The sequence below is a fragment of the Mugil cephalus genome, chromosome 4 (assembly GCF_022458985.1).
Source record: "Mugil cephalus isolate CIBA_MC_2020 chromosome 4, CIBA_Mcephalus_1.1, whole genome shotgun sequence".
NCBI classification, from domain to species: Eukaryota; Metazoa; Chordata; class Actinopteri; order Mugiliformes; family Mugilidae; genus Mugil; species Mugil cephalus.
In genome coordinates, this window is record NC_061773.1 from 26,859,328 (window position 1) to 26,886,800 (window position 27,473).

Below are 27,473 nucleotides of genomic sequence, written 5' to 3' on the forward strand. Positions count from 1 at the left end.
TAAATAAATGCTTCTTTTTTTTTTTTTTTACCAGACACATTAAAATGTATTTACACAAAGTATCAGTAGTGGTATTGAACATCACTGCTGAGTCATGAAAGTTCTTCAAACTGTTTTTGTTTGTTTGTTTGATGGAATTAGGAACTAAAACAGAAAAGTGAGTTTCAGTGTTGGCCAGCGGCTACTTAATTTAATTTAATTTAATTATTATCACTGTTTTGCTGCTCATGATGTTTTTTAATTTAAATTCTCTGTAAATTGATTCTTGGGTTGAAGGGGCAGGTTTTATGAAATCAGTTTTCTTTCTGCTCCATTTCATTCACATGTTTGTGGAACATTTGTGTTTTTATTGAGTTGTTTTGTTTTAATCAGTGAATGAAATAGAAAACTAAAGTTTCAGCGTTTGGCACCAATTCAGAAGCTTCTTGTTTTGTCTTAAATGAAGACAAAACAAATGAAGCGTCTCAACTACAACATCCTCCATCTTTTCACTTTTTAAAGTTGTTGTTTTTCTTTTTAAATCATTTATTTGTAAGTGCACGTTTAATAACTGCAAATCTTCTTCCCCTCGTCTCTAAACCAAACTGTCCATTTAAAAAAATCTGGGACTTGTCATCGTGTCAACTTGTGGGTGAGACATGATTGTGTCACACCAGGAAGTCCTGACATCTCAGAGCTCTTTAAAAGACCTAATTCCTCAAACTGCTGCACTAGTGAAGTGGGAACCCTTGAATCATCAACATGAAAATAAAAAGGTAAGGAAATCTTGAAATATTCATTTTTTTAAAATCATTATTTCTTTGTGCCTCCTGGTTCGATAAACTTCCCGGAGGCAGTGGTTCTGCAGTGGCTTCACTTTTTAACACTGGACCAGTGCGTTACTCTCGCGCGGCCTACATTTCCACATCCACACAACAATTGGCAACACATCAGCTGTGCGTCTGAGCGAGACATGTGCGTCGGTCTGTTTCAAAGGTCGCGGTTCAGTCGTGACTGTGGAGAATCGGCCTTATGTAGTTTTCACAGGACAGCGACGTGTCTTAATTTTATAACCGTGAGCTTGTGGAATGGATTTCGGTTCAATAAATGTGCGTTCTGCCCGATCAAAGGGAGCATGAACAACAGACGGTCATAAAGGCAAATATACTGTATGAACTTACAAGCAGCTAAATAGAAACAGTCCAGTTAGTGGAGATACTTGATCAGTTTGGAGCGACTGACATTTTCTAAAGCAGATGTGAGGAACAGTTTTGATGCAGCCCACAACTTACTTCTCAATTTCACTCACTTTCTAGGATCATAATCAATGTTAAGATATTAAAAAATCTGTGTTTCTAGTAGGAAGTCAAAATGACTTTAATCCAGGGAACTAAAGGTTTTTAATTGTCATTTCAAACTGTGAAATGAGAGGATGTTCCTCCAGGACCATGGAGCTACATGAAGACATACGGCTACGTATATGTATATGTATGTATATATGTATATATATATACATATATATATATATATAAGTGTAAGCTGATGCAGATGATGCAAAATAGTGCAAAGTCTAATAACAATACAGGTGGTGCAAAACGCATGGGAGACAGATTACACAGAGGACTAATAAACAGACAGAGGATGAGTTAGAGGGAAAACAGGTGTAATCCAAAAAAACAAAAAAACAAAAAACACAAAGGACTGAACAGGACACAGGGTGAATTCCACTAGAAGTCAACGAGACACAGATGAAACTAATGAGCACACAGATAGAAACTGATCCGTCAGTAAAAGGAGGGAAACACAGGAAGTAAAACAAGACGATTACAAGGAGGAACTTTACAAAATAAAAACAGGAAACTCAAGGAAAACCCAACAGGGTCACACAAAATATTCCAGAACCATGATACATGCTTCCATTTGCTGTGTGTGTGTTTGACACATTTTCTCTCATTTAACCACTAAGGGACAGACCTAAGATCCCAAAATGCGTGTACTAATTTGCGTGTTTGCGGGTGATTTTCTGGGTAAACAACAGCGGCTGCAAACGGCCGCATGCGAATGAGGGTTTTTTGTGCACGACTGGAGTCCACTGTTGAGACAGCTAGCGCTAAATGACGTTTGGTGTCGTTACATGGCAGGTGTCAGCTGAAGAGACAAATAAGAGCAAAAAAAACATGTGAATGTGACAGATCGCCAAATAAAAGAGGCCCACACAACGTCATAGTCACTATAGACCGAGGTAAGCTCATATGAAACACACAAATTATTTAATGGATACATCTGATCCGTTTGGATATTTACAGAATAAAAAAAGAATGTGTTTCATGGTGTGACGTTTAGTTGCAAAATGAAGAGGACAAACAGTTTGTACGTCCTTTGGAGACGTGCAAAATTCATTTCAGGTTTGATAAATCACTTTGTATGTGCTAAATTAATATATTTGCATTTTCTCCTCATAGCAATAATGTATGTAAATGCCTCATATTGAATATTCATTGAGATAAATGTGCAAACTGGATGCTAACGCGCTATTTTGCACCTTCACCCTTAGTGCCTTAGTGCGCGCTGTTAGTAAATCAGTTTGTAGGTTTCTTTGCAAATGCAATGAGTTTGCATGTGGACTTTTACTAGTTCTGGGCCTAAAAGTCTTCTGAGGGACTCTAAAAGTCTCCTGAAGGACTCCAAAAGTCTTCTGAAGGACTCTAAAAGTCTCCTGAAGGACTCTTAAAGTCTCCTGCAGGATTCCAAAAGTCTCCTGCAGGACTCTAAAAGTCTCCTGAAGGACTCTAAAAGTCTCCTGAAGGACTCTAAAAGTCTTCTGAAGGACTCTAAAAGTCTAAAAGTCTTCTGAGGGACTCTAAAAGTCTCCTGAAGGACTCTAAAAGTCTTCTGCATGTAAAAGAATTGTGCATCTCAGTCATTAAGCAACACCACAGACCAGTGCTTCTCAAAATCCTCCTGCAGACTGTCCCCAGAGAACCAAACACCTGCAGAGCTGCATCTTACCGTCCCTCCACTGTTCCAGCCTCCATCCTCTGGTATAATAGTGTTTCCAAATAAACAGTGTGCTCGCACTTTTTACAATGAAGCCCAGAAACGCATGAACATAAAGAATCGTGTCTGAGCCTAATCGCTGTTCAAATCAATGAGTGACCGCTGTGTGTGGCTCTTTGTGTGGACGCGTCCTGTGTGGCTCATGTTGTGGGAACATAAATCTGGTTACGCGGTTCCAGTGTTATGAGAGGACAAAAAAATAAATGAAATCGGACTGTAAAGCCAATCAGATTCCAGGGTGAAGGTGGGTTTTAATCTTGTACTGTTCATCCTTTGTAGATTTCCAGATTCCAGGAGACTAAACTCACAAATCCAGCAGTTTGAGTACATATAGTCTGTTACTTTTAATTAGTCCGGTGTGAAGAACCATGTTTTACTGCTCTGCATCCAGTCTGTGCTGCACTGAGATCTCGCATGAACTCATTCACAATAAACGATCTTAAATTCAGCGTCACGTTAAGGACGTTTAAACCGTTGGAACGACACGCAGTAAAACCCCACATGTCAAACATCTGATCTTAAAAGGTCAACGTTCGCCCCCCCCCCTCCCCCGGCACAGATGCACGGCCGTGACCGATGCTGCAAAATCAGCTGGAGGCTCATCTCTACTGTAGATGTCTTTTAAAATAACATTAGAACTTATAGAGTTATAAAAGAAATAATGAATAAACTTTGTTAGCAACAGAAATTTAATTGAACTGACACCAGCTGCGTTTCCAAAGCAGTTTTTCACCAAATAAAAGAGATATTTCAGAATGTTCAGTAAAGTCCAATTTCTCTTTGTACGTGTTTCCTTTGAAAGGAGTTTTGAGCTGTAACTCTCAATATCCCATAATTCTCTTAACTTCTTGTGTAATTTAACCCTCCTGTTGTGTTTTCTCTCTTAACAAACTGCAGTTAATTTCATCTGTTTGTCATAAGATTCGATGACTTTGTTCACACGTGGCTTCAGGACGCATGAAATAAATTTGTGACATTTTGTGTTTTTTATTCCGTCTGTATACGTCCATGTTGTTCCCGGTCATTAGAAATGAATTGGTCAGACTATAACTAGTGTGTAATATAGAGTTCAAACTCAAACACACTCCTTTCAACAGACTCCCACAGCTCTGGTGTGTAAAGGTTTTTAAGGGCTCATAGTTCAATCTGTGGCAGAGCAGAAGTGTGTTTCAGCTAACGCTCATAATAATTAGATTTGATTTAAATCCATAATGATGTGTACATTATCACCTAATGTTGTGTTACTGTGTTTAATGTGTTGTAATGTGGTCAAGTTTTCAAGATTTTGGTCCTTTTTAAACGAGTGACATCAGTCAGTTTTGACCGGGAACAATGCACAGAATGATATTTCGTGCAAAAAAAATGAAATGGTTTCAAAACAGTGACCCTGGTAAACACTGAGATAAATTACTCTGTGATGAATAGTACAATATGTTTCATCTGATAACTTGGTCAAAATAATATCTATATAATGTTTTTTTTTTCCTTAAAAAGCTGAAAGTAAATTGGGCACAGGGACAAACTTCACAACTTGTAATTTTCAGAAGGTCTGAAGTTACAGTAAAAACATCTAACACAACATTAGGTGGTAACGTGTGTATGATTGTGGATTTATAATCAAATATAATGTCTCCGGTCACTTTTGACCAGGAGTGTTAGTCGAAACGAACACAACAGGAGGATTAAAACTATTCACCATGTGACAGACGAACCAGTAACACTGGGTCATATGTTTTGGAGATGCCTGAAGTTATCGAATTACTGGGACAATATCTTTCAGACTCTATCAAATATTTTCCATAGACCCGTTAAGGAATTATTGATTCAACCATGATGAAAAACCACATGGAACATAGATGCACGAAGATTGATGTTAATTGGAGACAAAAAACAGCACCAACAATCATTATCGTTTTATTTATTTTATTCCTATATTTGTTTTTTTATCCCCATCATCTGTCTGTTTTGTATTTGAAGATACATTATTTAATATAACTGAAATGTGTACGTGTGAATTGTGTTTAGTTTTATGTTCATATTGAGAAAATCAATAAAGAGAGTTGGGGGAAGAAAACTTCACTTTGAGGAAGATGGACTTTAAATGAACTGGTCACATGACTCCCTGCATCATGTCTGGTGACGCCTGTGATGAGGAAATGAAAAAAAAAGTGTTTCTATTGCACTTTTTTATCGATACTTTATCGAAAATAACTTTTAATTATTTGTAAAATGCTGCAGAAGCTTCTTTCAGTGAAATCCAACTGCATCCACAAACAGCTGGATAAACACTGAACACATTCATCTGAATCAGGGAATCCACAGACTCTACGTACATGTAGTCATTTATATTTCGCTGTTTTAAAGGAACAATGTGCAGATTTCTGTGCAGAGAAGAAACACGCTGCAGACCGAGGCTAGATTTGACACACCAGAGCCTAATTAGTGCGATTATCACACAGCTGCACAGGCTGAGAGGTTGTGAAGAGCTTTTATCAGACGGATCATTTTGTCAGGGAATGCTTCACCCTGACAGCGTGTGCACCACCTGGTCCAGGTCCAGGTCCAGGTCCAGGTCCAGGCTCAGGTCCAGGTCCAGTTTAGGCTGCTGTCTGCCTGACTGTGATGCAGGTTTGCAGGTTGAGGGTGAACTCAGAGCGGACGGACCGAGAGATTCGTTGCACACGGCTAAATCGAAGAAGTGATTAGACCTGAAGACTTCACAGCGGATCACTCGCTGGGAGTCTGGTCGGCTTCACTCCACATCAGTCTCTGAGCCGACTGAGGGGTTTACGCCACGTTAACAAACTGATTAAAATCGCTGATGGTGGGCAGACAACCACAGTGAATCCTGCAGATTAACTAGAGATTTGCTTTTCCCGTCTTTGATATGAAGCCTGTGCATCAGAAAACAGGTTTATATGAGCAGATGTGGAACATGAAGGTGGTTGCATGTCGTGATGACGAATCTGGTGAATGGTTTTAGCTCATTGTTTCAGATTCAGACAACTTTATTAATCCCTCCAGGGACAATCACACAATACACAAACACATGGGAACCGACAAAAGTAGAATAAAAAAAGCAGAATGGAGCTACTAAAATGCCAAAGAACACAGTGGAATCAATGGTCAATAAACAGCATAAATAGATAAAACTAAACTAACTAAAAAAGTGCCCAGATAAAAGATTATATATAATTTAAGAGACAAATAGCAGAGGGAATAAATGGTTTTAAAATAAGTTTTGTTTTACAGAAAGGCAGAGCATAGGTTTAACAACTGCGACCCTCACAAATTAAATTTTTTAAATACACATTAACGTGATTCCAGCATATTTTAGTAAAGGGATGAATGGAGGCATTAATCTTTCATCAGCACCTCACATCTGTCTTTTATACACACACACACACGCACACACACACACACACACGCACACACACTCACCAGTTAGGTGTGTTTATGTTTGCAGCAGGTGCACGGCTGCTCTACTGCTGCATGTCTGAAATAAGTAATGAATATTTGAACCTGTGCATTATTTGAATAGTTTAATACTGAATGCAAAATGATGATAATGTATATTCATAAATAGCACTAGGCCGAGTTTAGTATAGACCATATATAGTAGGTAGGGCGTCTCTACTTAACCTCTCTATCAGTTTGGGGTCCTTGGCCTAAATGATGCTGAAGAGCGTGCTGAGTTTATTGGTCAAAACAAACTAAAGCTGGTCGAGTCTCTAAACTTCACTCGTGTGACCCTGGAACATGTTCTTCTAATGTGATGGGAAAGTAGACGTTTGCACCTTAAACGTAAAAAAAAAAAGGGTGAATGACTCGTTGTTTAACATACGTGCAGCAGAAGAGGAAATCGTACGTCCTGCGCTAAGTGGCTAAAACAATTAGCATCTGGGCCCTTTTCCTCTGGGTTGTGTGGACACCTACCCTTAAGCTCCATGACATTTCATTCACAGAACAACAACATATTCTCAGCGAAAGAATCTCAGGCTTCCCTCTCACTCAATCCTCACATTGTGCTCGACTACAATACCTCATGCTGCTCCCTGACTCAGGCTGACTAAGAGAAAAAATGCCACTGTTTGAGTTTGGGTGTGTGTGTGTGTGTGTTATTTTATCCGGCCTCGTTTAACTCCTCCCTCCTCTCTTTGCCCCTTGGGTGGGCCGGGGTCTTTAGTAGTCCTCCGGACCTGCATGGCCTCCACAAGCGCCACCAGGGCCCCCCCTCTCTGCAGGCCATGACGTCACAGGTCCAGCTCAGAGATGAGCCGGCGCTCGCCCGTCGCCGGGGTCAAGAACGTAGAACGGAGAACCTGGAGGAAAGGAGCGGCGAGCTCCTGCACCGCGGCGCCCGGCGCTCCTCCGCCGCCCCCCCTCCGCCCGGCCTCGGACCGTCCAAGGACGTCCTGAAGGTAAGTCCCCCGACGCTCTACCTGCTCCACCTGTGAACCAGTGATCTGAGGAGGGCCCTCCTCTCTGGTGGATCCCGGAGTCTTCCAGACTTTCCACGTCTTTGATTCATACTTTAATAAATGTGTGAGAGTGGGCCGTGTTAAACCCACAGTGGGGGGATTATCTCTTGACAGAATTCCTGTTTCCAGACATTTAATCCTATTTGCTCCACTACGCTGACACATTTTCATTTGAATCTTAACGGACCCTGGAAGCCTGTGTGAAGGCTGTGAAGGTGGGATCAGAACGAGCCCCTCAGACACGCTGTAAATTATAAACTCAGCTTTAGCAGCGTGTCGCTATTAGATGATGGACTATCTGCGAAATCTTTGGGTTCTAAAGTTTACAGGAACATCGAGACACGATATGAGTTCACTTTCACAGCCTGAGGTATTTTCAAAGATCTGAGCAGGTGTTAAAAACTTTTTTTTTTTTTTTAATTCCAGCTGTCAGACACCTGATGTGTAGCTGATATACTGTACTCGGTTTATTAATTTCATGCACGTTTGTTGTGCATGCAGTAGCAGTAGGTACAGTACGTCTGGGTGTGTGGGGAGGAGAACACATTCCTGTGAGCTCATCGCTGACAGTAATAAGACAGTAACACGATCTCGACACCACTTCGAGCTATTCCAGCGTGCACATCATTTTTTTCACACCTCCACTTGACACATGTCTCTCACCGCCGCCCCTCCTTTTCTTTCTTCGTCCATGTGCTCGGCTGAAAAGCTGCATAACTCGTGGTTTTAGGCTCTAAATGTCACTTGAACTCACAGTGAACTAGTCGAGGGTCTGTGGTCCAGCAGATTAGTTTGTATAACAGATGACTCTGCAATGCTCCTCCATCCACATTGTTGCTCTATAGTATTTACTGTATATATGTGCAGTTTTATTTTAATTTAACTTTTTTATTTTAGTTTTTGCATTTTTACTTTTTTTTTTATGTGCAACTGAGCTGCTGCAACCAAACAGTTTCCCTCCAGGATCAATAGAGTCTAACTAAACTGTTTATTTAAAGATTTCAGAACTTCCCTCAGTGTTTTTGAAGCGTGTCTAGCAGGACTGACGGGATTCGTGCCAAGAAACAGAGTCCAAAACATTATTTTTAAAACTCTATATAGAACTCTCTCCATTTAAACCAATAGTTGTGTGTTTAATTTACCATTAAGTTTGTGGGGTTGGGTTTAGAAGAATCCGTTTAATCCATTAAATGCACCTCGTAATGTTCAGATACGACCAGAAGCAGATGTTATGGCCACAACTGTGCACATGTAGGTTGAGATACGTCCGGGAGGTGTGTGACCAAAATTATTATTTACACAGTTTCAATATATCCTTTTCATTCGTTTCGTTGAAAATGTTTCTACTGCCTCAGGTTCAGTTCAGTTAAAGCTCTGTTATTGTGTTTTTTATGCACTTTTAAATGTTTATACCAAATATAAAAGTCTAAAATTTACAACACATGGATCCGTATTGGTTTGAAATGTGTCATTACCCAACTTCTCACACGTCTGACTTCATCTGGATTCATTACATGTTAAAATGTGGCCAAGCACTGACAGAGAGAAGATTTTTTTATTATTTTTTTATGCCAGTTTGAACCCAACCTGTCTGTGGATCATTGAAGCTGCGCAGACGAGGCTAAATTAGCTGAAACTGAGGCCGTTAACCCTCAGATGGATGAGTGGTCAGCGGTTGTGGTTTTGTTTTTTTTGTTAAGTTTTTAGTCTGTGTTTAGTCTTTGTCATTTTAAATTTTTATTGTTTAATCTTCCACGTTTTCCTCAAATAAGTCGTCTTTGACATGAGGCCAGTTGGATTTGTCAATAATTGTATTTTCACTTTTCCATAGACATGAGGTCAAAAATGGCTCCGAGCATTTTCTATGGAAGTTCAAAGGTTAAACCCGAGGGACCTTTAACTTTCATCACCTGGGACTGGTGCTGGTGGTAAACTACCTCAGTAGTATTTGGGTATTTAGAAATGCGCTCTATAAAACCTATTTACAAACATAATCTTTAACCAATATGAAAGAAATTTCTTACGTTTTTCAGGCCAAGGAGCCCAAACTGATGGAAGACGTGTAGGGACCCTCTACCTACTATATATGTTCTATATTAAACTCCACGGACCCCGTGTTGAAGACCTTCAGTTTACAGCATAAAATACATTCATTGTAATCGGGGTCACTCATGTCAGAGTGTAGATGTCGGTCGCTCCTGATTCTACGGGTTAATTAGACCACGTCACCTCTGACCCGTGAGTTTCACCAGACGTCCTCAGTTTGGTTCTGGATTTGAGTTCAGGTGATAAAATGTGAAGCGTAGTGTATCACAGGGTCAGTGAGTTTTTAGCCTAAATTTATTCATAGTTTAAAAACACTTCACACACTCGTTTCCAGTGGATTCATTTGATGCTAAGTTGTGTTTATCAGAAACAAATATGTGTGTGTTGAGATTTGGCTCCAGTTTTCATCTCCCTCCTCCTCCTCTTCAAATACCTCATTTCAAAAATTACTTTTATTTCGTGTTTTTATATTTTACCTTTTGTGTTTTTTAACCTCTAAACTTTTATTTTTTGTTATAAACTTCATGTTATATTACATTAACACAGTATTATTAATTATTGTATATTATTTATTATTATTATTTTATCGTTTTTATCGTTGTCATAACTATTTTTAGGATTAATATCATAATCCACAAAATACTAAATGTGCAACGTGCATTTTTTAACACTTTATATATTTAATTATTAATATTATTCTTTTTTGTTCCTACATGCATATACACCCCGATCAGGCATAACATTATGACCACCTTCCTAAATCTTTTTTTATTAACACTTTCACGTGTGTGTGTGTGCGTGTGTTTGTGCGTGTGTGTGTGTGTGTGTGTGTGTGTGTGTGTGTGTGTGTGTGTGTGTGTGTGTGTGCGTGCCTGTGTGTGTGTGTGTGTGTGTGCGCTGATTACACAATGTGCTTTTCTGGAAAGTTGACACAGATATTTGTATTTCAAAGATTTCTTGTTCTCCTCTTGTTGCTTTGGGCAAGAACAAACATAAGAGGAGCGTTGATGAATGAGGCCCAGTGTTACTCCTTCTTCTTCTCCTTCTTCTTCTCCTCCTTCTTCTTTCCTGTTCCCTCATTTCCTCTGTGGAGGTGTTTGTTAAAGCTTAACACTTCTGACACATCAGAGCTACTGTTGGTGAAGCTTAAGTAACAGCTTCATTGTTCCAGTTTGTTTGAGCCTCTGAGTTGAAGTCGTTCCTCTGGGAGTCGAGATGTTGATGGAAACGACAGAGAGAAGGAGGAAGAAAAGAGGAGTGGAGGATCAGGAGGAGGGGGAGAATGAGAAGGATGAGGAACGAAGGAGGAGGAAGGAGAGGAAGACCAAAAAGAAGGAGGAGGAAGATGAAAATGAGAAACGAAGAAGAAGAAGAAAGTGAGAAATGAAGAAGAAGAAGAAAGAGGAGAATGACAATGATAAGGGTGAGAAGAAGTAGATGGAGGAGGAGGAGTGAATGTAGGAGAAGGAAGAGAAGGAGGAAGACAAAAAGGAAGAGGAGGAGGTAAATGATTGTGAGAAAGAGGGAGAGTGAGGAAGAGCAGAAGAAGCTGGAGGAGAAGAATGTGAAGGAAGAGGAAGAAGGAGGATGAAGAGGAGAAGTAGATGGGGAAGGAGGAGTGGAAGACAGAGAAGAAGGAGGAAGATGAAAAGGAGAAATGAAGAAGAAGAAGAAGGGGAAGAGGAGGAGGAGGAGGAGAATGAGGAAGAGGACGAGAAGGTGGAGGAAGAGGAGAAGTAGATGGGGAAGGAGGAGTGGAAGAAAGAGAAAAAGGAGGAAGAAGAAAAGGAGAAATGAAGAAGAAGGGGTAAGAGGAGGAGGAGGACGAAAAGAAAGAGGACTGAAAACCAGAAAGAATGAAGGAGAAGAAGTTGGAAGTGGATGAGTAAAAGGAGGAGCTGGAGGAGTGAGGAGATGATTAAGAGGAGAAGTGGATGGAAGGAGGAGGAAGAGTAAGGGAGGAGCAAGGGGACGAGTAGGATGAGGGGGAGAATGAGGAAGAGGAGAAGAAAGGAGGAGGATGAAAACGAGAAAGAAGTTAAATAAAATAAAAAGATAAAACATATTCATGTAATAACTACACATTTTACGCTGGAAGAGTCTTTTTTTTATATTATTATTATTTATTATTTATTTTTTGCCATAAATATAAATGAATATAAAGCGTAACATTTCCTGCGATAGGCCTGAGATCCGCTCCTCTTTCCTCGGCTGCTGTTCATGACGTCTGTTGTGTGAAAGCTTTTTATTAAGAGCTTATCTAAATCTAGGCCTCTGTGTCTGTGCCATTTAACATTCCAGCTGGTTTCAAACACGTCATTGTCTCAGACCCCACGTCCCCACGACTCTCACTCAGCAGACAGCGTGTGGACTCGGCCTCTAGGAAAAGGGTTGAACCAGCTCAGCGTACACATACACACCGATCAGGCATAACATTACGACCACCCTCCTAACATCGTGTGTGTGACTCATCAGAGAACGGAGTCCAGCTCTTTATGCTCTAAAATTAATTCTCAGATCAAAATATCCAAAGTAACTAAACCTTGTGAAACACAAACCTCAGGTTAAACCAAAACACAGAATATGAAGCGTTTATGATGAGGACAGAAGAGGAGAGAACAGGGTCACAGTTAAGATGCAAGTTTTTAGTTCTTAACAGTTAAACAATACTTTATTTTAATGCTCTTATTATTTTACTTATTCTTTTTGTTCAGTGTTTGAAACGTTTTCACATATTTTGTGTGAATGTTTGGTTTTTCTGTTGTTGTATTATCTCAGTTATATAGTAAATGAGGCCACTAGCTCCATATACTTCAGAGTTTAAAATAAATAAATACATGACTCTGATGCCTTGTATTCTGTATGAAGCTATGATTTGAAATACACTACTTTTTTCTTAGGTTCACCAGACACATTAGGATGTGGTCAGGATCAGTGGTATCTTCCAGGAGTGCATAGGTTGTTTTTTATTTTTTTCAAAAGTTTTTCGTCACTTCTCTTAATGCAAATATACAGACATAAGCATATCAGTATAATGCAGCAGATACGCTACACAGGAAGTCAGCGCACTCCCATGCCCCACACAAAAGGACCCCAAGCTGCCCTGTGTGCTGCCTGAGCTTTACTCCACATTACCAGACTGAAATAACTGTCATGCCTCATAATAACTCAAATAAATCATCCCACAGACACTTGATCAGTTTAACATCTAGTGAATTTTGAGGTCAGTTTTTTTTGTTGTTCTTCTTCTTCTTCATTTTGTGTGTGTGTGTGTGTGTGTGTGTGTGTGTGTGTGTGTGTATGTGTGTCAGGCTGCATCCTGCTGCCATCAAGGAGTGTCATTACTTACTTTACGATTCGGGTTAATTTTTGTTTTTACTTCCTGCTTCACTTTCAGTGTTTTCTTTGATGTTTTCCAACTTTATTGATCCAAAACAATCAATTAAAAAGTTGCAGACGCAGTTTTAAATAATAAGAGGAAATATGTCACTACTGAGCGGACCAGTCACAGCTCTTGTGTTCTGGTCCATAAATCACCTTTTGCATCCACATGAATGAAGACCAGGTCCAAACGATGCTCTGTGGAGAATTGAATTGTCACCGGATGGTTTAAATGTTATTTACGTCTCCTGTCCGTGGTCATAATGTTGTGTCTGATTGGTGTAAATCGTAATTTTAATCATGTTTTCTCCGTGTTTACTTGCAGCAGCTGTTTGCTTCTAACTTCTAACATAACCTGCCGTGTTGTTTCTGTTTGCTTCTCTTTTATAAATATGTCCAAAGAGAGTCTCCTGACTTTCAAACCTCTGACCATCAAATTGATCTATCCCACAAATTGTTCCTCTTCAATTCGGGCTCTGACATCAAAGACTTTACAGATAATATTTGATGGCCCCAAAAAAAGCAAATCCTCACTCCGAAAATCATCAGATTTAATTCCACGTGCAGCCGTCTGTGGTTTACGCTGACCTTTTCCTCAATCTCCAGGCACATTTGGCTGAATAATGCTCCATCTTTGTGCTCTTTGATTTCCAGGGTATGCTCAAGCCGAGCTGAAACCGAGCTGAGATAGAGCCCTTTTGTCTGTCATGCTCATCAGAGTATACCTAGAGCTCTGTTCCCCAGTGCGAGTAGCCAGTAGATTCCTCAGGAGGATAGCGTTTTCAAACGGCGGGACATGTCTGCACAAGTTTCAAGATCCATGGCAATGAAAAATTTCCAGCTTTTTTTTTTTCCTTTTTTCTTTCCTCTCTGTAAAATGTGGTGTTTTATTCATTTCGCTGCACTTAAATGACGATAAATTGGCGTGACCTTTGCCCTCATTGCTGGAAGGGAACTGGGAACTTATCGTTTTACTCACTTTGCTCCAGTTTTGGCTGAGGGGAGGAGATCGGCACCAGGCATGATAACGAGGCTCTGTGCAGTTGCTAAATTAAGCTCTATTGTTTGTAACTCAAGCAAGTGCATGTTCCTAATTCCCCATCGCTGTGACAATGTGTCTCTTTCTTGGAAAAGGATGTTACATTCTTGTTAATGTTGCCCGGTCGCCTCAGGGTGAGGAGGAGAGAAGACGTCTCTTTGTCTCCGGCTCCGCCTCTTAATGAAGTGGCATGTCTCTGCTGTGGCTGCCGCTTGTTGTCGAGAAGTGTTACTAAGGGCATTAGGAAAGGGAACAAATCTGTTTCCTCAAGGCGACGGCAGAACTCAGCACATGCTGAAGCTGTTCGACTCATAATCCATCTAGTAGTCACTCAGGGTCTGGGGATGATTAAACGTCCTGGAAAGTGATGTTGGTTCCCCGCTCACATGGATGTTGTGCATATTTATGGGGAAATAAACATTGGTTTAGAATGAGCCGTTCGTATCTACACAGAGCGCACGTTTCTGCAGCGGAACAGAGAAAACTAAAGAGCACTAAAGGCGGTGTTTAGGGTTTTTATGTGCAGAGTGGGTTTTCCTGCACGCTTTCAAAGGAAAGTGGTGAATTCAGTGTGTGTACCGTATGTGTTAATGTAGAGCAGCCAGAAACAGAGGTTGAGTTTGGATTTGTTAGGGGAAAAAAGGAAGAGGTTACAGACACCACTAGTTTACAATAGGGGGCATTTCTTCAGTTTAAAGTAGCATAGAATTTACATATTTTATTTCCGTTTCTGAATCAATTCGAATCAGATTGAAATAACCCGTTAAAAGAATTTAAGGGGTGGAAAAGTTCACCTGCACGAAGCAATGTGACGTCTTAAAGACTAATAAAGTAACACCGGGACTGTAGCCAGACACCTGTCTCGGCACGTGAGCAGGAATCTGAGGCACTCAAGAGGACGTGAGCAGTTAAACATTTAGGATTACTGTATGTTGAGTGCTCAGTGAATATTTTAGATCAGAATGCCTGATTGTCATTTGCAGTGAGCATCTATTTGGAGCCAGATTAAAAGACAACAGAGACATCAACACATACATGCATTCAGATTAAATAATGAATAAGCTCTCAGAAAGCAGTAGCACCATTTCACATCTAGTTGTTCTTGTTGATAAGCCCGATGGCCCAGGGGTGGAAACTGTTTTTGAGTGTACAACCACCTGAAAGCCAACAAACGAGGAGTTTATCTTTCAACGGAAAAAGAAAAAGAGTTAAATAATTAAAACATTGTGTTTATTTGCTCGTTTGACCCATTTGTAGAAGTGGAGGGGGAAAAAAAAAGGTTTAGCAATTATTCCATCAGGATACCATAAGCTACACCAATCAGCCACTACATTATGACCACCGACAGACAGGCAAGTAAATAACATTGACCATCTTGTCATAAGTCAGTGTCCAGCTGGGAAACGTTTGGACCTGGCATTCATTCATGGATGTTGGATGTTATTTAGACATGTAGCACCCACCTAGACCAGACCAGATACCACTGCCCCATAGCTCCTTGGTCCGTGGTAGCAAAAACACTCTAGGTGTTGATCTGAACTCCAAATTCAATAGATCCCCTCAGAAGGCTCCGTCCTCCCTCTGATTAGTCACAACTGTGTGGGAGGCACAAGAAACATAATGTTATGGCTGATTGCTTTAAGTCAGCTCAAATGAGCAAATTGGTCTTCTGTATGTTACAGGTGGTTGCACATAACTAACATTTGTATTTGCATGCTACACTCACACAGTTTTTTTCATGCACACACAAACAGAAAGGCTTAATAACTGTAGGATGCAAATTAGCCATGGGCGCATTAACACACCAACATATGGATGGAAACATTTTTATTTGTAACCGTGAAGTGCTGGTTTCCGAGGCTCACGTGTGACACGATATGATGCTAATGTACTCAGTGAGCCCCTTATGATGCAGGGGCCACAAAGCCAAGTGTTCACGATTGTCTTCAAAAGGGGAAGTCCAATGTGCTGCGTCGGGGTCTGGTCTTGTGTTTGTGTACGATGTGAGTGAATGACGTTTCCTCTGTCTGTATTTATGTCAGAAAATATTCAAACGTTCGTATTTAAGTGTAAATGGGGCATTTTGTTAATGGCTGGTGTGTGTTTTTAAAGGAATTGTTGGATGGGGGGCATCATGGACACTGTAACCTTTCCACACCCCTGGTCTAGATGAACATGTTAGGATTTTTTGCTAATGGAAATTAAACCACTGGAGTCTAACTGCATGAATCCTAATGGCACAAAACATTTCAATACATCTATGGCCACTTTCCTTACTCTGATGACTTGCACTGCACTCGTTTCCCATGTGGTCCACCACTCATTTTTATCCCCCTTCTTTAATCTCTATAAACTGGAAGGCTAACTACTTAGCTCACTAGAGTTGTGCAACAAATCTCTGAGTGGTAGCCCATCAATCATCAATATATTGCACGTCAACTAGTATGAAATACCATAGGCATAAGAGATGACAGACAAAACATCTAAAACATTTTGTGAGCTACCTGTACTACCTTCATGGTCGATTGAGACATATCAGCATTTTTTAATTTATTTTTTTGCTACGCTAAAAGAAATATCATTTGTCATTACATCATTTACACATTTGCAGCTTATATTTGACATGTGACACTTAAAGGGGTCGACGAGTTCACAGCAGACAGCAACAGGTTTTAGAGTTCACGTGTTACTGTACTGTACTGAACAGGGAAGATTTGTAAATCACATCTGTCACTTGGCTCTGTGCAGACATGAGCTACTGTCACACCGTGGTGAGGGTGTCTTGTCTTGGGGTTGTTTTGTCATGTCATTTCCTGTTTTATTTTGAAAAGTAACGCTCCTCTCGTTTCAGGTCACTTGCCCTTCCTCATGTGTCACAAGTCTGATTGCCTTCCCTGATTCCTGATTGTGTCCACCTGTCCCCTATTTCCCTCCATGTGTTTAAGTAGTCTGTGTTCCCCTTGTCTTGTGCCAGAGTGTCGTCTTCGTCAACCTTCTCGTGCTTCGCTTCATGTTTTCTTCCCAAGCATTTTTCACGTAAGCCTGTGAATCCTCTCGGAGAGATTACTTTGATTTGTTTAGTCTTTTCTTAGCTTTTTTCCTCAGTTCTGAGGTTCCCTCCATTCGGAGCGTTTTGTGTTTATTTTGTGAATTGTTTCTTCATTTTGAATTTTCCTCCCTTTGGAGAGTTTTTTGTTTTCCCTGATTTGAATTACGTCCAGGAATTTTTGTGGCCATTTGTTGTCCCTCTGTAAGGGATCTCTGTACATTCCAATTAAAGTCCCTAGTCATCTCTGCATACTGAGTCCTGAGTGCTGCTTCGAGTCCCGGCCTGACAGTACACTCTGGCCAGTATGGACTCAGCAGGGACTGGCCAGATAACGGCCGCGCTCCACGCTCACGAGACCCGACTCTCCCGCCAGGAGGAGTTTCAGGTGGCGGTGTTCACGCAGTTGGGTCAACTTTCATCTCAAGTGCAGGATATGCTTGGACACCTACAACAGACTCACAACCCGCCAATTGTGCCGGAGCCTCCAGTCACAGCAGTTGCTCCTGTTCAGACGGTACCCACTGTCGGAACAGGGATCAGGCTGGCACCCCCGGAGCGCTATTCCGGAGAACCAGGATCTTGTAAGACTTTCCTCATAGACTGTGCCATTCATTTTGAACATTCCCCCCTTGCATTTGCCACAGATCGGTCTAAGATCGCCTTCATGATGTCTCACCTGACCGGAAGAGCGAGAGTATGGGCCACAGCGGAATGGGACCGAGACTCTTCACTGTGCCACTCGCTTCGACAGTTTCAGACCGCTCTTCAGAAGACTTTTGATCCGGTGTCAACGGACAGAGAGAAAGCTAGGGAATTGAGCGGGTTGAAGCAGGGAAACGACTCGGTAAGCGACTACGCCATCCGCTTCCGCACCCTGGCAACGGAGAGCGGATGGAACTCCGAAGCCCTCTATGATGCTTTTCTGGATGGACTGTCTTTTCCCATACGGAAGCTACTGGTTCCCTTGGACCTGCCTGCGGACCTGGATTCCCTCATCGCCCTAGTCATCCGGACAGATAACCGGATCCAAGAACTCCATCGGCATCAGAATGGCCATCCATGGAATCGGAGGTCCGGGAGTACGTCGAGGCTTGTTCGGTCTGTGCGAGGAACAAGGTGTCCTCCGGGTCACGTATGGGACTTCTGCAACCACTGCCTATCCCCTCCAGACCATGGGCCAATATATCGATGGATTTCGTCACGGGGCTCCCGGTCTCTCAAGGTGACACCACAGTCCTCACTGTGGTGGATAGATTCTCTAAAATGGTCAGATTTATTGCCCTGCCCAAACTGCCTTCAGCCAAGGAAACAGCTGAAATTATGATTGACCATGTTTTCAAGATTCACGGGTTTCCCAAGGACATCGTCTCAGACCGGGGGCCCCAGTTCGTGTCACGGTTCTGGAGGGAATTTTGCCGGCTCATCGGAGCTAAGGCCAGTCTGACCTCGGGCTACCACCCGGAGGCTAATGGCCAGACCGAACGCCTTAACCAGCAGCTGGAAACCGGCCTCCGTTGTCTAGTGTCCCAGAATGCCTCGACATGGAGCAAACACCTGGTCTGGGTCGAGTACGCCCACAACTCCCTGCCTACGTCTGCCACAGGGTTTTCGCCCTTCAAGTGTGTTTATGGTTATGAACCTCCTGTGTTCGCTGCCCAGGAGCCTGAAGTCTCGGTCCCATCCGCCCACGCCATGATCCGCCGCTGCCGACGCATCTGGGCCGCTGCACGGCAAGTGCTTATCCGCCAAGGGGACCGGACCAAGAAAGCGGCGGACCGCAAGAGGCGACCCGCACCTGCTTACCAGCCGGGCCAAAGGGTTTGGCTTTCTACCAAGAATCTTCACCTCAGGGTCCCCTCCAAGAAACTGGCACCGCGTTTTGTGGGTCCCTTCCCCATTACCAAGGTCATCGGTCCTGCGGCTGTCCGACTCCGCCTGCCTCGCTCCCTCCGTGTTCACCCCACCTTCCATGTCAGTCAGGTCAAGCCGGCCAAGGAGAGTCCCTTGGTTCCCTCCCTCCCGCCCCCTCCTCCTCCTGAGATGATAGACGGGGGTCCGGTCTACAAGGTTAAACGGCTGCTAGCTGTACGCAACAGGGGCCGGGGCAGACAGTACCTGGTGGATTGGGAGGGGTACGGTCCAGAAGAGAGACAGTGGATCCCATCACGGTTCATTGTGGACCGTACCCTTATTACTGACTTCAACTGCGACCATCCTGAACAGCCTGGACCGTCTGGTAGCCGGTCCTAAGAGGGGGGTTCTGTCACACCGTGGTGAGGGTGTCTTGTCTTGGGGTTGTTTTGTCATGTCATTTCCTGTTTTATTTTGAAAAGTAACGCTCCTCTCGTTTCAGGTCACTTGCCCTTCCTCATGTGTCACAAGTCTGATTGCCTTCCCTGATTCCTGATTGTGTCCACCTGTCCCCTATTTCCCTCCATGTGTTTAAGTAGTCTGTGTTCCCCTTGTCTTGTGCCAGAGTGTCGTCTTCGTCAACCTTCTCGTGCTTCGCTTCATGTTTTCTTCCCAAGCATTTTTCACGTAAGCCTGTGAATCCTCTCGGAGAGATTACTTTGATTTGTTTAGTCTTTTCTTAGCTTTTTTCCTCAGTTCTGAGGTTCCCTCCATTCGGAGCGTTTTGTGTTTATTTTGTGAATTGTTTCTTCATTTTGAATTTTCCTCCCTTTGGAGAGTTTTTTGTTTTCCCTGATTTGAATTACGTCCAGGAATTTTTGTGGCCATTTGTTGTCCCTCTGTAAGGGATCTCTGTACATTCCAATTAAAGTCCCTAGTCATCTCTGCATACTGAGTCCTGAGTGCTGCTTCGAGTCCCGGCCTGACAGCTACAGCAGCTCATTTAGTAACTGCATGTTGCCGCTGTGCATGTGTTTTATTTTGTGGTATACTATTACTTTGTGGATTAATCAGGAGCTACTAAAAAAAAAAGTGCACAATATGATATTTGTGCAGCACCATGTCAGCTGCCTTTTTCTGCAAACTGCTGCATTAGTATTAGTATTTAATATGATTCCACCAGTTGGTAAAGTCATTCATAAAGAACGAGTGGTGAAGAAAATGTGTCTGGCTCAGTCTTTTCTCAGTTCCTTGTCTTAGAAGTGGGAATATCTTGATATCCATAACTTGTGGTCACTCAGAGCCATGCAACACATTTGAAAAATTACACGAGTTATTGTATTTTTATGGTCCCTTTCATGGTCTTGCATACATTACACTTCTTCCAGTGCCACCAGAATCCCAAGATTGAACTGTGAGGTCTGTAGATTTGTACGTCTGGTGCAGCCAGACTCCGCTGACACGCAATTTAGATTTCATTGTGGGGTGTGGTTCAGCCAACACGGAGAAAATAATACCTCTACATGGAACTGGATAGTCCTTCAACCAGAAATTGTATATTGGGGAGGGACTACTAGCAAGGTGCATGGAGGGGGAAAGGAAATATAAAGTTTAAGACTCCGACAGCATTTGTAGTATACACCTATCAGCCAAAACATTAGAACCACCAACAGGAGAAGTAAATAACACTTAGTATCTTGTGACAATTCAATGTTTTGTTTTGAAATAAAGCATTTTATACAAATTGCCTGGCAGCAGAGTGAGGAAGTGGTTGTGGTTGTGGCTGAGGAGGAAACGTCCTAGCTGGGGAGCATGCCAAAGGTAAGGCTAGCTGAGTAGTTTTAGTAGTTTAGGGCTAAGCTAACCTCTCCATTGCATGGTGGCTGCATGGAGGGGTGTGACTCCAGGACGCTGGAACTGACTGTGGGCCTAGCTTAATGAAACACTGGACGCACACTGTCTGTTGCTGTTGGCTAGGCTAGTTAGCTGGTGACTTCTTGTTGATTGCTAGTGGTAGGTGACGGCTTCACCTGCTGGTCGGGTTTTTCTTTCTTTTTTCAGTTGGACTGGGTTTGATATGTAGTTGCATATCCCATCACTTCTTACTTACTGCTGTCTTCTTTGTGGTTGCTAGCTGGCAGCTGACTGCTAGCCTGCTGTCAGTTTTTTCGGTTGGACTGGGCTTCTTAACGCGTTTTGCTTCGGATCTTGGTACAAGGGATTGTAACATCTCATTCTCTGTAATAATAACTGCCTTGCACTTAACATTTTAACAATCTCAAAGTGCTACGGATCAACAAAAAGGTCAATAAATAGTTAAAAGAAGTGCCTCTAAGGTTTCGTTTAAGACAGAAGAAGAAGGATGTGGATGGAAGAAGTCATCGTGTCATCTCCAGTAAGACCGTAACGCTGACTCAGCGTCTGACTGGATCTGTCATCACATCATTTCGCTCTCATCCACTCGACTAGCGCTGCCTGTGGTGTGATTTTAAAGGTCTCCAGTAGTCAAGAGCTTCTTGATATTTCAGCACACAGTAAACGTTTCACTTCTCTTTTTGACAAAATACCCTCAAGTGTGGCTGGTTGCCGAGGAAGCAAGAAACAGCGGAGTGCAGAGTTGAGATGGTCGAGACACATGAATGGATCTGTTTCTTTTCAGGGGTCAAAGAAAGACGACTATGTCTAGAAATGTTATTGGTCCTCAAGGCATAAGTCTAAAACACGGGCCCATGTGCTTTCCCTGAGAAGGTAATAAACCTCTGTCTCACAAAGAGTCTATGAATAAAGCGAGATCTGGGCTTGCTGTAGGGACTGATGAAACACATCCCTTGTTAACAGTCCCCTCAACCCAAAGGTTTGGCTGAAGGAAAAGGCCAGACTGCGAAGGGGAGACAAAGAAACTCTCTACTGGGAGTTTACAAAGCGTGCTTTCTCCGTTTTATCGTACAAACCTCGTCCAGCCGGGGGGCACTTCCCCCTGTGTTTGTGTTCACCTCTCCAACTCTGAGTGAGTTTCAACTAATCCAGATAAAGGCGTGATGCTCTGTGTCCTTGCAGCGTTACACGAGACATTTCCCTTAATTGTCTGCACGGCTTCGTCACGCGTCAGAGTCCTGATCAGCAGCTTCATCGCTTGGATAAACTCATGGTTCTGGGGATAGTGCATTTACTCACAAAGAAGCATTAAATCAATCTCCAGCAATTTATTTGTAAAACTGGATTCAATACATCACTGTTTATGTCAAAATCTCGTTTGAAACTGTGTAAAGAATTCAGCGTGGCATTAATGTGGTCCCTCAGCACACTCAAAAAAACGTCATTGTGTAAACGTACAGTTCAGCCTTGAAATCACTGATATAGAAAACTTCTATGTCGACCATTTTAAGTTGTAGATGTTGTTGTTTGGGTTCATGCATCATTCAGACTCACTTAAAAGGCAGCCCTGTACTCAAAATGATCCCAGGCGTTTGAAATGGATCTTTCCACTTTTGCAGAGCGGATCATTTCTGAGCTTGAAAAGAAACAAAACTGACCTTCACATTAATATTTTGAAAATCCTTAACCTTACATGAACAAAAAAATAAAAAAAGATTAAGTGACTGGTTCCGGCCTGATGGTTCTAGGAAATCACTGATTTTTAACAATCTGGACAAAGTTCACACAGATTCCCACTTTGTACAGCAACTGTAATTAAATGATTTTAACCCATTTTATTGTTTCCAGTGTGATTATTTTAATTCATTCAGCTGCTTTAGAGGAATCCCCAGGACAGACAAGAGATATAATCCCTCCATCATGTCCTGGGCCGACCCCCGACGCCTCCTTCCGGTGGGACATGAACAAAACACGTCTAACAGGAGGCATCTCACCTCAACTCCTCTCATTGTGGACGAGCAGTGGTTCTACCCTGAGCTCCTTCTACTTGTATCCGCAAACTCGTTCTTCCGGTCGTTACCCAAAGTTCATGACCATAGGTGCGGGTCGGAACATAGATCGACCAGTAAATTGAGATCTTCGCCCGGATCACTGCAGGCGCTGCTCCCATCCGTCAGTGGATCTCCTGCTCCATCCTACCCTCATTCATGAACAAGATCTCCAGATACTTGAACTACTCCTCTTGAGGCAGGGTCCCTGACTTGGAGTGGGCAATCCACCCTTTCCTGACTGAGGACCATGGCCTCAGACTCAGACATGCTGATCTTCATCCCAGCTGCTTCACACTTGGCTGGAGGTCATAGTTCAGTGAAGCTTGGTGGGACTGAGGAGCTCCTCAAAGTATTCCTTCCAATGCCCAGCCGTATCTTCAGTTGACGTCCACAGCTCCCAGTCCCCACAGAAAACGGTCAATCGTGTTGGACTTTACTGTAAAACTGCTGATGTGCAAATAAGATCTTCAGGTTTTGATGGGACTCCTTGGAAGCCAAGAAAATATTGGGGAAAAATAAATAATTAAACGCTAATTTGAGCTATTTTTGATATTGATATGAATCACATCCCAAAACTTAATCAACGTTTCTACCCATTATGTAACCATGAAACATGCTGCTAAATCATTCAAGCAAAGCACACTATACAATAGCCTCCTTAGGCCATCTGCTTATTTCATTTTTTTTTTTTTTTTAAATATCAAGGTCTCAGTACACGGCTTTCCTTGGGATAAAGAACATACAGTACATACTAGGAAGCTCAAACCTCACAATACAAATCTTTGTTGAAACTCATACCGTGTGTGTTTTTTTTTTGTTTTTTTTCCTCAGAACAGATGCACAGGGAAAGAAATTAAATAATTGGAAATTTCACTCTCACAATATTTTACAGTAGCTGGGTTTACATGGAGCCAAATATTCTGATTAGAATCTGTTTAGAAACCCAGACTGAATGAAAATGCTCCATATAAACACCTCAGTCAGAATAGTTTCACAGGGGTAGAGTATTCCTGTTCCCAAACTGATAGAAAGTCATGTAGACGTGGAATCTTCGTTCTGTCTGAGCATCCTCCGTCTGGACGTTTCCTCAACTGGTCTATCTAGTTTTATCTCACACTTAGATGGCAGAAAAATAGAAAAACGACCTGTTTATAAAAGTCCATCAAAAATTAATTGAAGCTGGAATAGACTGAAGAGTGGAACAAATTGGTGGATATGACCCCACAAACTCTATGAATCAAGCTGTAGCTTTAATAATAAAAGTGTAAAAACAATAAAAACTACAACTGGTTAGACGAGACATCAGTCGCATGATGTTTTCATCGATCTGCGCATGTCTCACGTTTGTAAAACGGCCGTTCAGACTGAAAGTAGTGGTGCATGGAAACATCAGACGGAAATAAATCACACGTAAACAGTTGACCTGAAACCTTCAATCGGAAAGAGAGAAAAAAAGTCTCCATGTAAACCTGGCAACACCTACTTGGCATCATCATCTGCAGACTGTCAATCACTCTTATGGTGGAATTTGCTACTGTGCATGTTGGTATTAAGTCTCAGTCTGCAATCGTGTGAATGAGTGCATGGTAAATCTCCAGGCAGGAAGTCTTGAAATATAATGGAAGTGTCTCTTTCAATCAGAAAAAGCAAAAGATAAGTTGGCTTCGTGCAAAAGAAATGGCCGTGGCAAATGTGTCGATGCCAATGAGCACCTCAATTAGAATAAACAGGCCCAAACTGAATGACGTTTCATTCAGTTTCACAGGGTGAGAATCTTCCTTTTCCTGACATAACGGAATCAAGTCTGGCTTCGTTCTGTCTGAGCATGCTCTGTCTGGACGTTTCCTCAACTGTGTCTCTTTCAATCAGAAATGGCTGTGGCAAATGTGTCGATGGTGTCCTCCCCCGTGAGTGTTTTTTGTTGGTCTTCAAGAAGCTGTGAGTGTAATCGTAGCGAGTTATTGTCATTCATTGTCTGCTACGCATGTCAGGGAATCAGGATGCCAACTTTCGTGGAAGTAGGAACCTACGTCAGGCAGCCGAACATGTCCTCCTTTGTTCAGCACATGTTTTTTACTCGGGCTAATTTAGGACAGATGTGTCATCGCCCATTTTACACTTGCCATATGATTTGAAAGGTCGTGACCTCCGCCTATCGCCACCGGCCCTGCACTTCCACCACGCAACATTTTTTTCAAGTCAAACGCCAAAGCCGCCGGGCGTCCTGCTGAACACCACTGACTGCACAAGGCGCCACGGCTTGAAAAGTCCTGATAACAACTCTAATTCTCTCCTATACTGTGTTAATTAATTAATATAAAGAAAACAGGATGTAAACACATCTAAATATGTCAATACAAAGCTAAAAAAAATACTTCCCTAAATCTTCCCTGTTCGCCTTCATTACCCGGCCGAACGTGCCCGCGTAGCAGACGGTTCAACGTAATTAACCTTTAAAAATCCCAAAAAGCGGACGGGGTTAGTAAACACGGCATACATTCGGGTTTTTCATGCGGCTAGTTTGCGCCAAGACAGAGGCGTCGATTGTGTTTCGGGAGCTCAGAACAAATAATGTTTTATACCAGACGAGCAGAACTAAAGATTAAATGTTAGTTGGCCTTAAGCGAGCTTCAGTTTGCAGACTACTGGTCAGCCAGTAGAAAGGGCCCTTTGTGAGCTGGAGGTGGTGACGTCAAAAGCGCTCTATAAAGACATAAATTCATAGCTAATCTAGAACAACACAGCAGTGGGAGGATGAGCCTTGGTGTCCTCCTCTGTTTCTTAACTTGCATAACTAATAAGCCTTAAGCTGTGGATAAATGAAGCAGTGCTAGCTACTTGCTCTCAGAGTCGCACGCGCTAGTTTGCCGACTGCAGCAGAGCAAGCTGCCAAGATAAAGTGATTATATACTTGTTTGTATCTTATTTTTTTTATATCAGCTAATTAGCAAATTACTTATTTAAAAAAAAAATGCTGGAGATGCTTGAATACAGCCACTATCAGGTGAGATGAGTTGATTTTCCTCTTTTAATATTTCTCCCAAAAACAACAACAGACGCATCTTTTGACTTTAGTGCTGTTTCATTCACTCGCTAAACGCTACTGCAGTTATTGGCACTATAAGAACTGTGATGGACAATAATGGAGTTTTTTATAATTGCTGCATGTGTTGTTGAGGTACTGCATGAGCTTTGAGTAGATCATGTGACATCTGAAATCCTCTAGTGTCCTCTCTGTGGTGAGGAGTTGTAAATAACGATTGTCTTGTGGAAGGAAAACTAAATTACGTTTGATTATTCTAGTGCAACACAGGCTGATTCATCAAAGATTTCACAGCAGCATCAAATATCACATTAGCACGGTGTGATAAATCATCATGATCATCATTATTCTGCACAACATCCACTATACGCATCTTCATCCAGGCTAACCGTTTAATCCAAAGAACACACTTTGTTGCGTCTGCGTTCTGAATTTTGTCGTTTTGCTCACGTAGGTGCAGTCCCACCTGGACAGTCCCACCAAGTACCACATCCAGCAGACTCAGCGGCAGCAGGTGAGGCAGTATCTGTCCACCACCCTGAACGGTAAAGCTGGCAGCCAGTGCCCGAGCCAGCCCGCGGAGCACAGCATGCCGCCCGGGCCGGGCAGCAGCGCACCCAACAGCCCCATGGCCCTGCTCACGCTCAGCACCAACTGTGAGAAAGAGGTACACCTGCTCCCTGGAGGCTGGACACTGCTGCTCCCGTTAAACTAAGAGAAAGAAACAAATGTGTTTGTCATTTTTTATTTGTTTACAGATGGACGATGTCATTGATGACATTATTAGCTTGGAGTCAAGTTACAATGAAGATGTTCTGGGATTGATGGACCCAGGACTCCAGATGAACAACGCGGTAATTTATCAAGATGCTCTTCTGTGGATTCATGATACTCTTTTTTTTCTTTTTTTTTTTGCATACATGCATTCATTATAATGACGTGTTCTTTACATTCCAGCTCCCTGTGTCTGGTAATTTACTGGATGTGTACAACCAAGGACTTTCACTGCCTGGCCTCGGCATCAGCAGCTCCTGTGCCCCCAACATTAAAAGGGAATTCACAGGTAAACCGCTGAGACGCACACATGTTAGCCAGCGTTTTATTCTCAATTTACTCACGGTCAATGCAGCTGTTCTGCACGTTAAACCTAAACTACTCACTGGGAAATGTTTGCATGCTGTTTACAAAGATCCCAGAGTAAAGAGTAAACCAGACACCGATCAGTGCGTAGAAAATAAAAGGCTTGTGTCAATATTGTGTGCCATTTAGAAGTGCACAAGATACTATTAAGTCAATGACATGCCAAATAATTAATTACCCCAGCTCCTGGCATGAAGCAAGTGCTGGACAAGCCTGGATCCTGTGGCCAGTATGAAGGCTATCAAAGGCCAGAGGGCTTTCCAGTAGGTAAGCAAAGCAAAATGAAAAAGAATGAAATAAAGATGTCTTATAAACTGTATTGTCGGAAACTGTCTGTTGAGTATTTTGTGTATGACTATATCGCACACAATATCAATCAACTGTGATTTAAAAAGCTAATTTTAGCCTCTTTTTTTCCCTCCCCCTCGAAATATAACTATATACTACCTGATTTAAAATGTGCCATAAGATAAAAAAGCAG

At 42.3% G+C, this 27,473-nt stretch overlaps 1 protein-coding gene across 4 annotated transcripts in view; it reads left to right on the forward strand.

The window, feature by feature from the left end:
• Window positions 1–695: 695 nt before the first annotated feature.
• Window positions 696–27,473, forward strand: part of mitfa (melanocyte inducing transcription factor a) — a 29,909-nt gene continuing 3,131 nt past the window's right edge. The window contains exons 1-6 of one of the 4 annotated variants that reach the window (XM_047581764.1): window positions 696–755; window positions 7,223–7,457; window positions 26,307–26,519; window positions 26,611–26,706; window positions 26,810–26,915; window positions 27,176–27,259. In XM_047581764.1, coding sequence (XP_047437720.1) covers window positions 742–755; window positions 7,223–7,457; window positions 26,307–26,519; window positions 26,611–26,706; window positions 26,810–26,915; window positions 27,176–27,259 — 748 coding nt within the window. In that variant the 5' untranslated portion in view covers window positions 696–741. Of the gene's footprint in view, window positions 756–7,222; window positions 7,458–25,218; window positions 25,814–26,306; window positions 26,520–26,610; window positions 26,707–26,809; window positions 26,916–27,175; window positions 27,260–27,473 lie in introns of those variants that run through there. The other 3 variants (XM_047581765.1, XM_047581766.1, XM_047581767.1) reach the window with 3 other exon arrangements.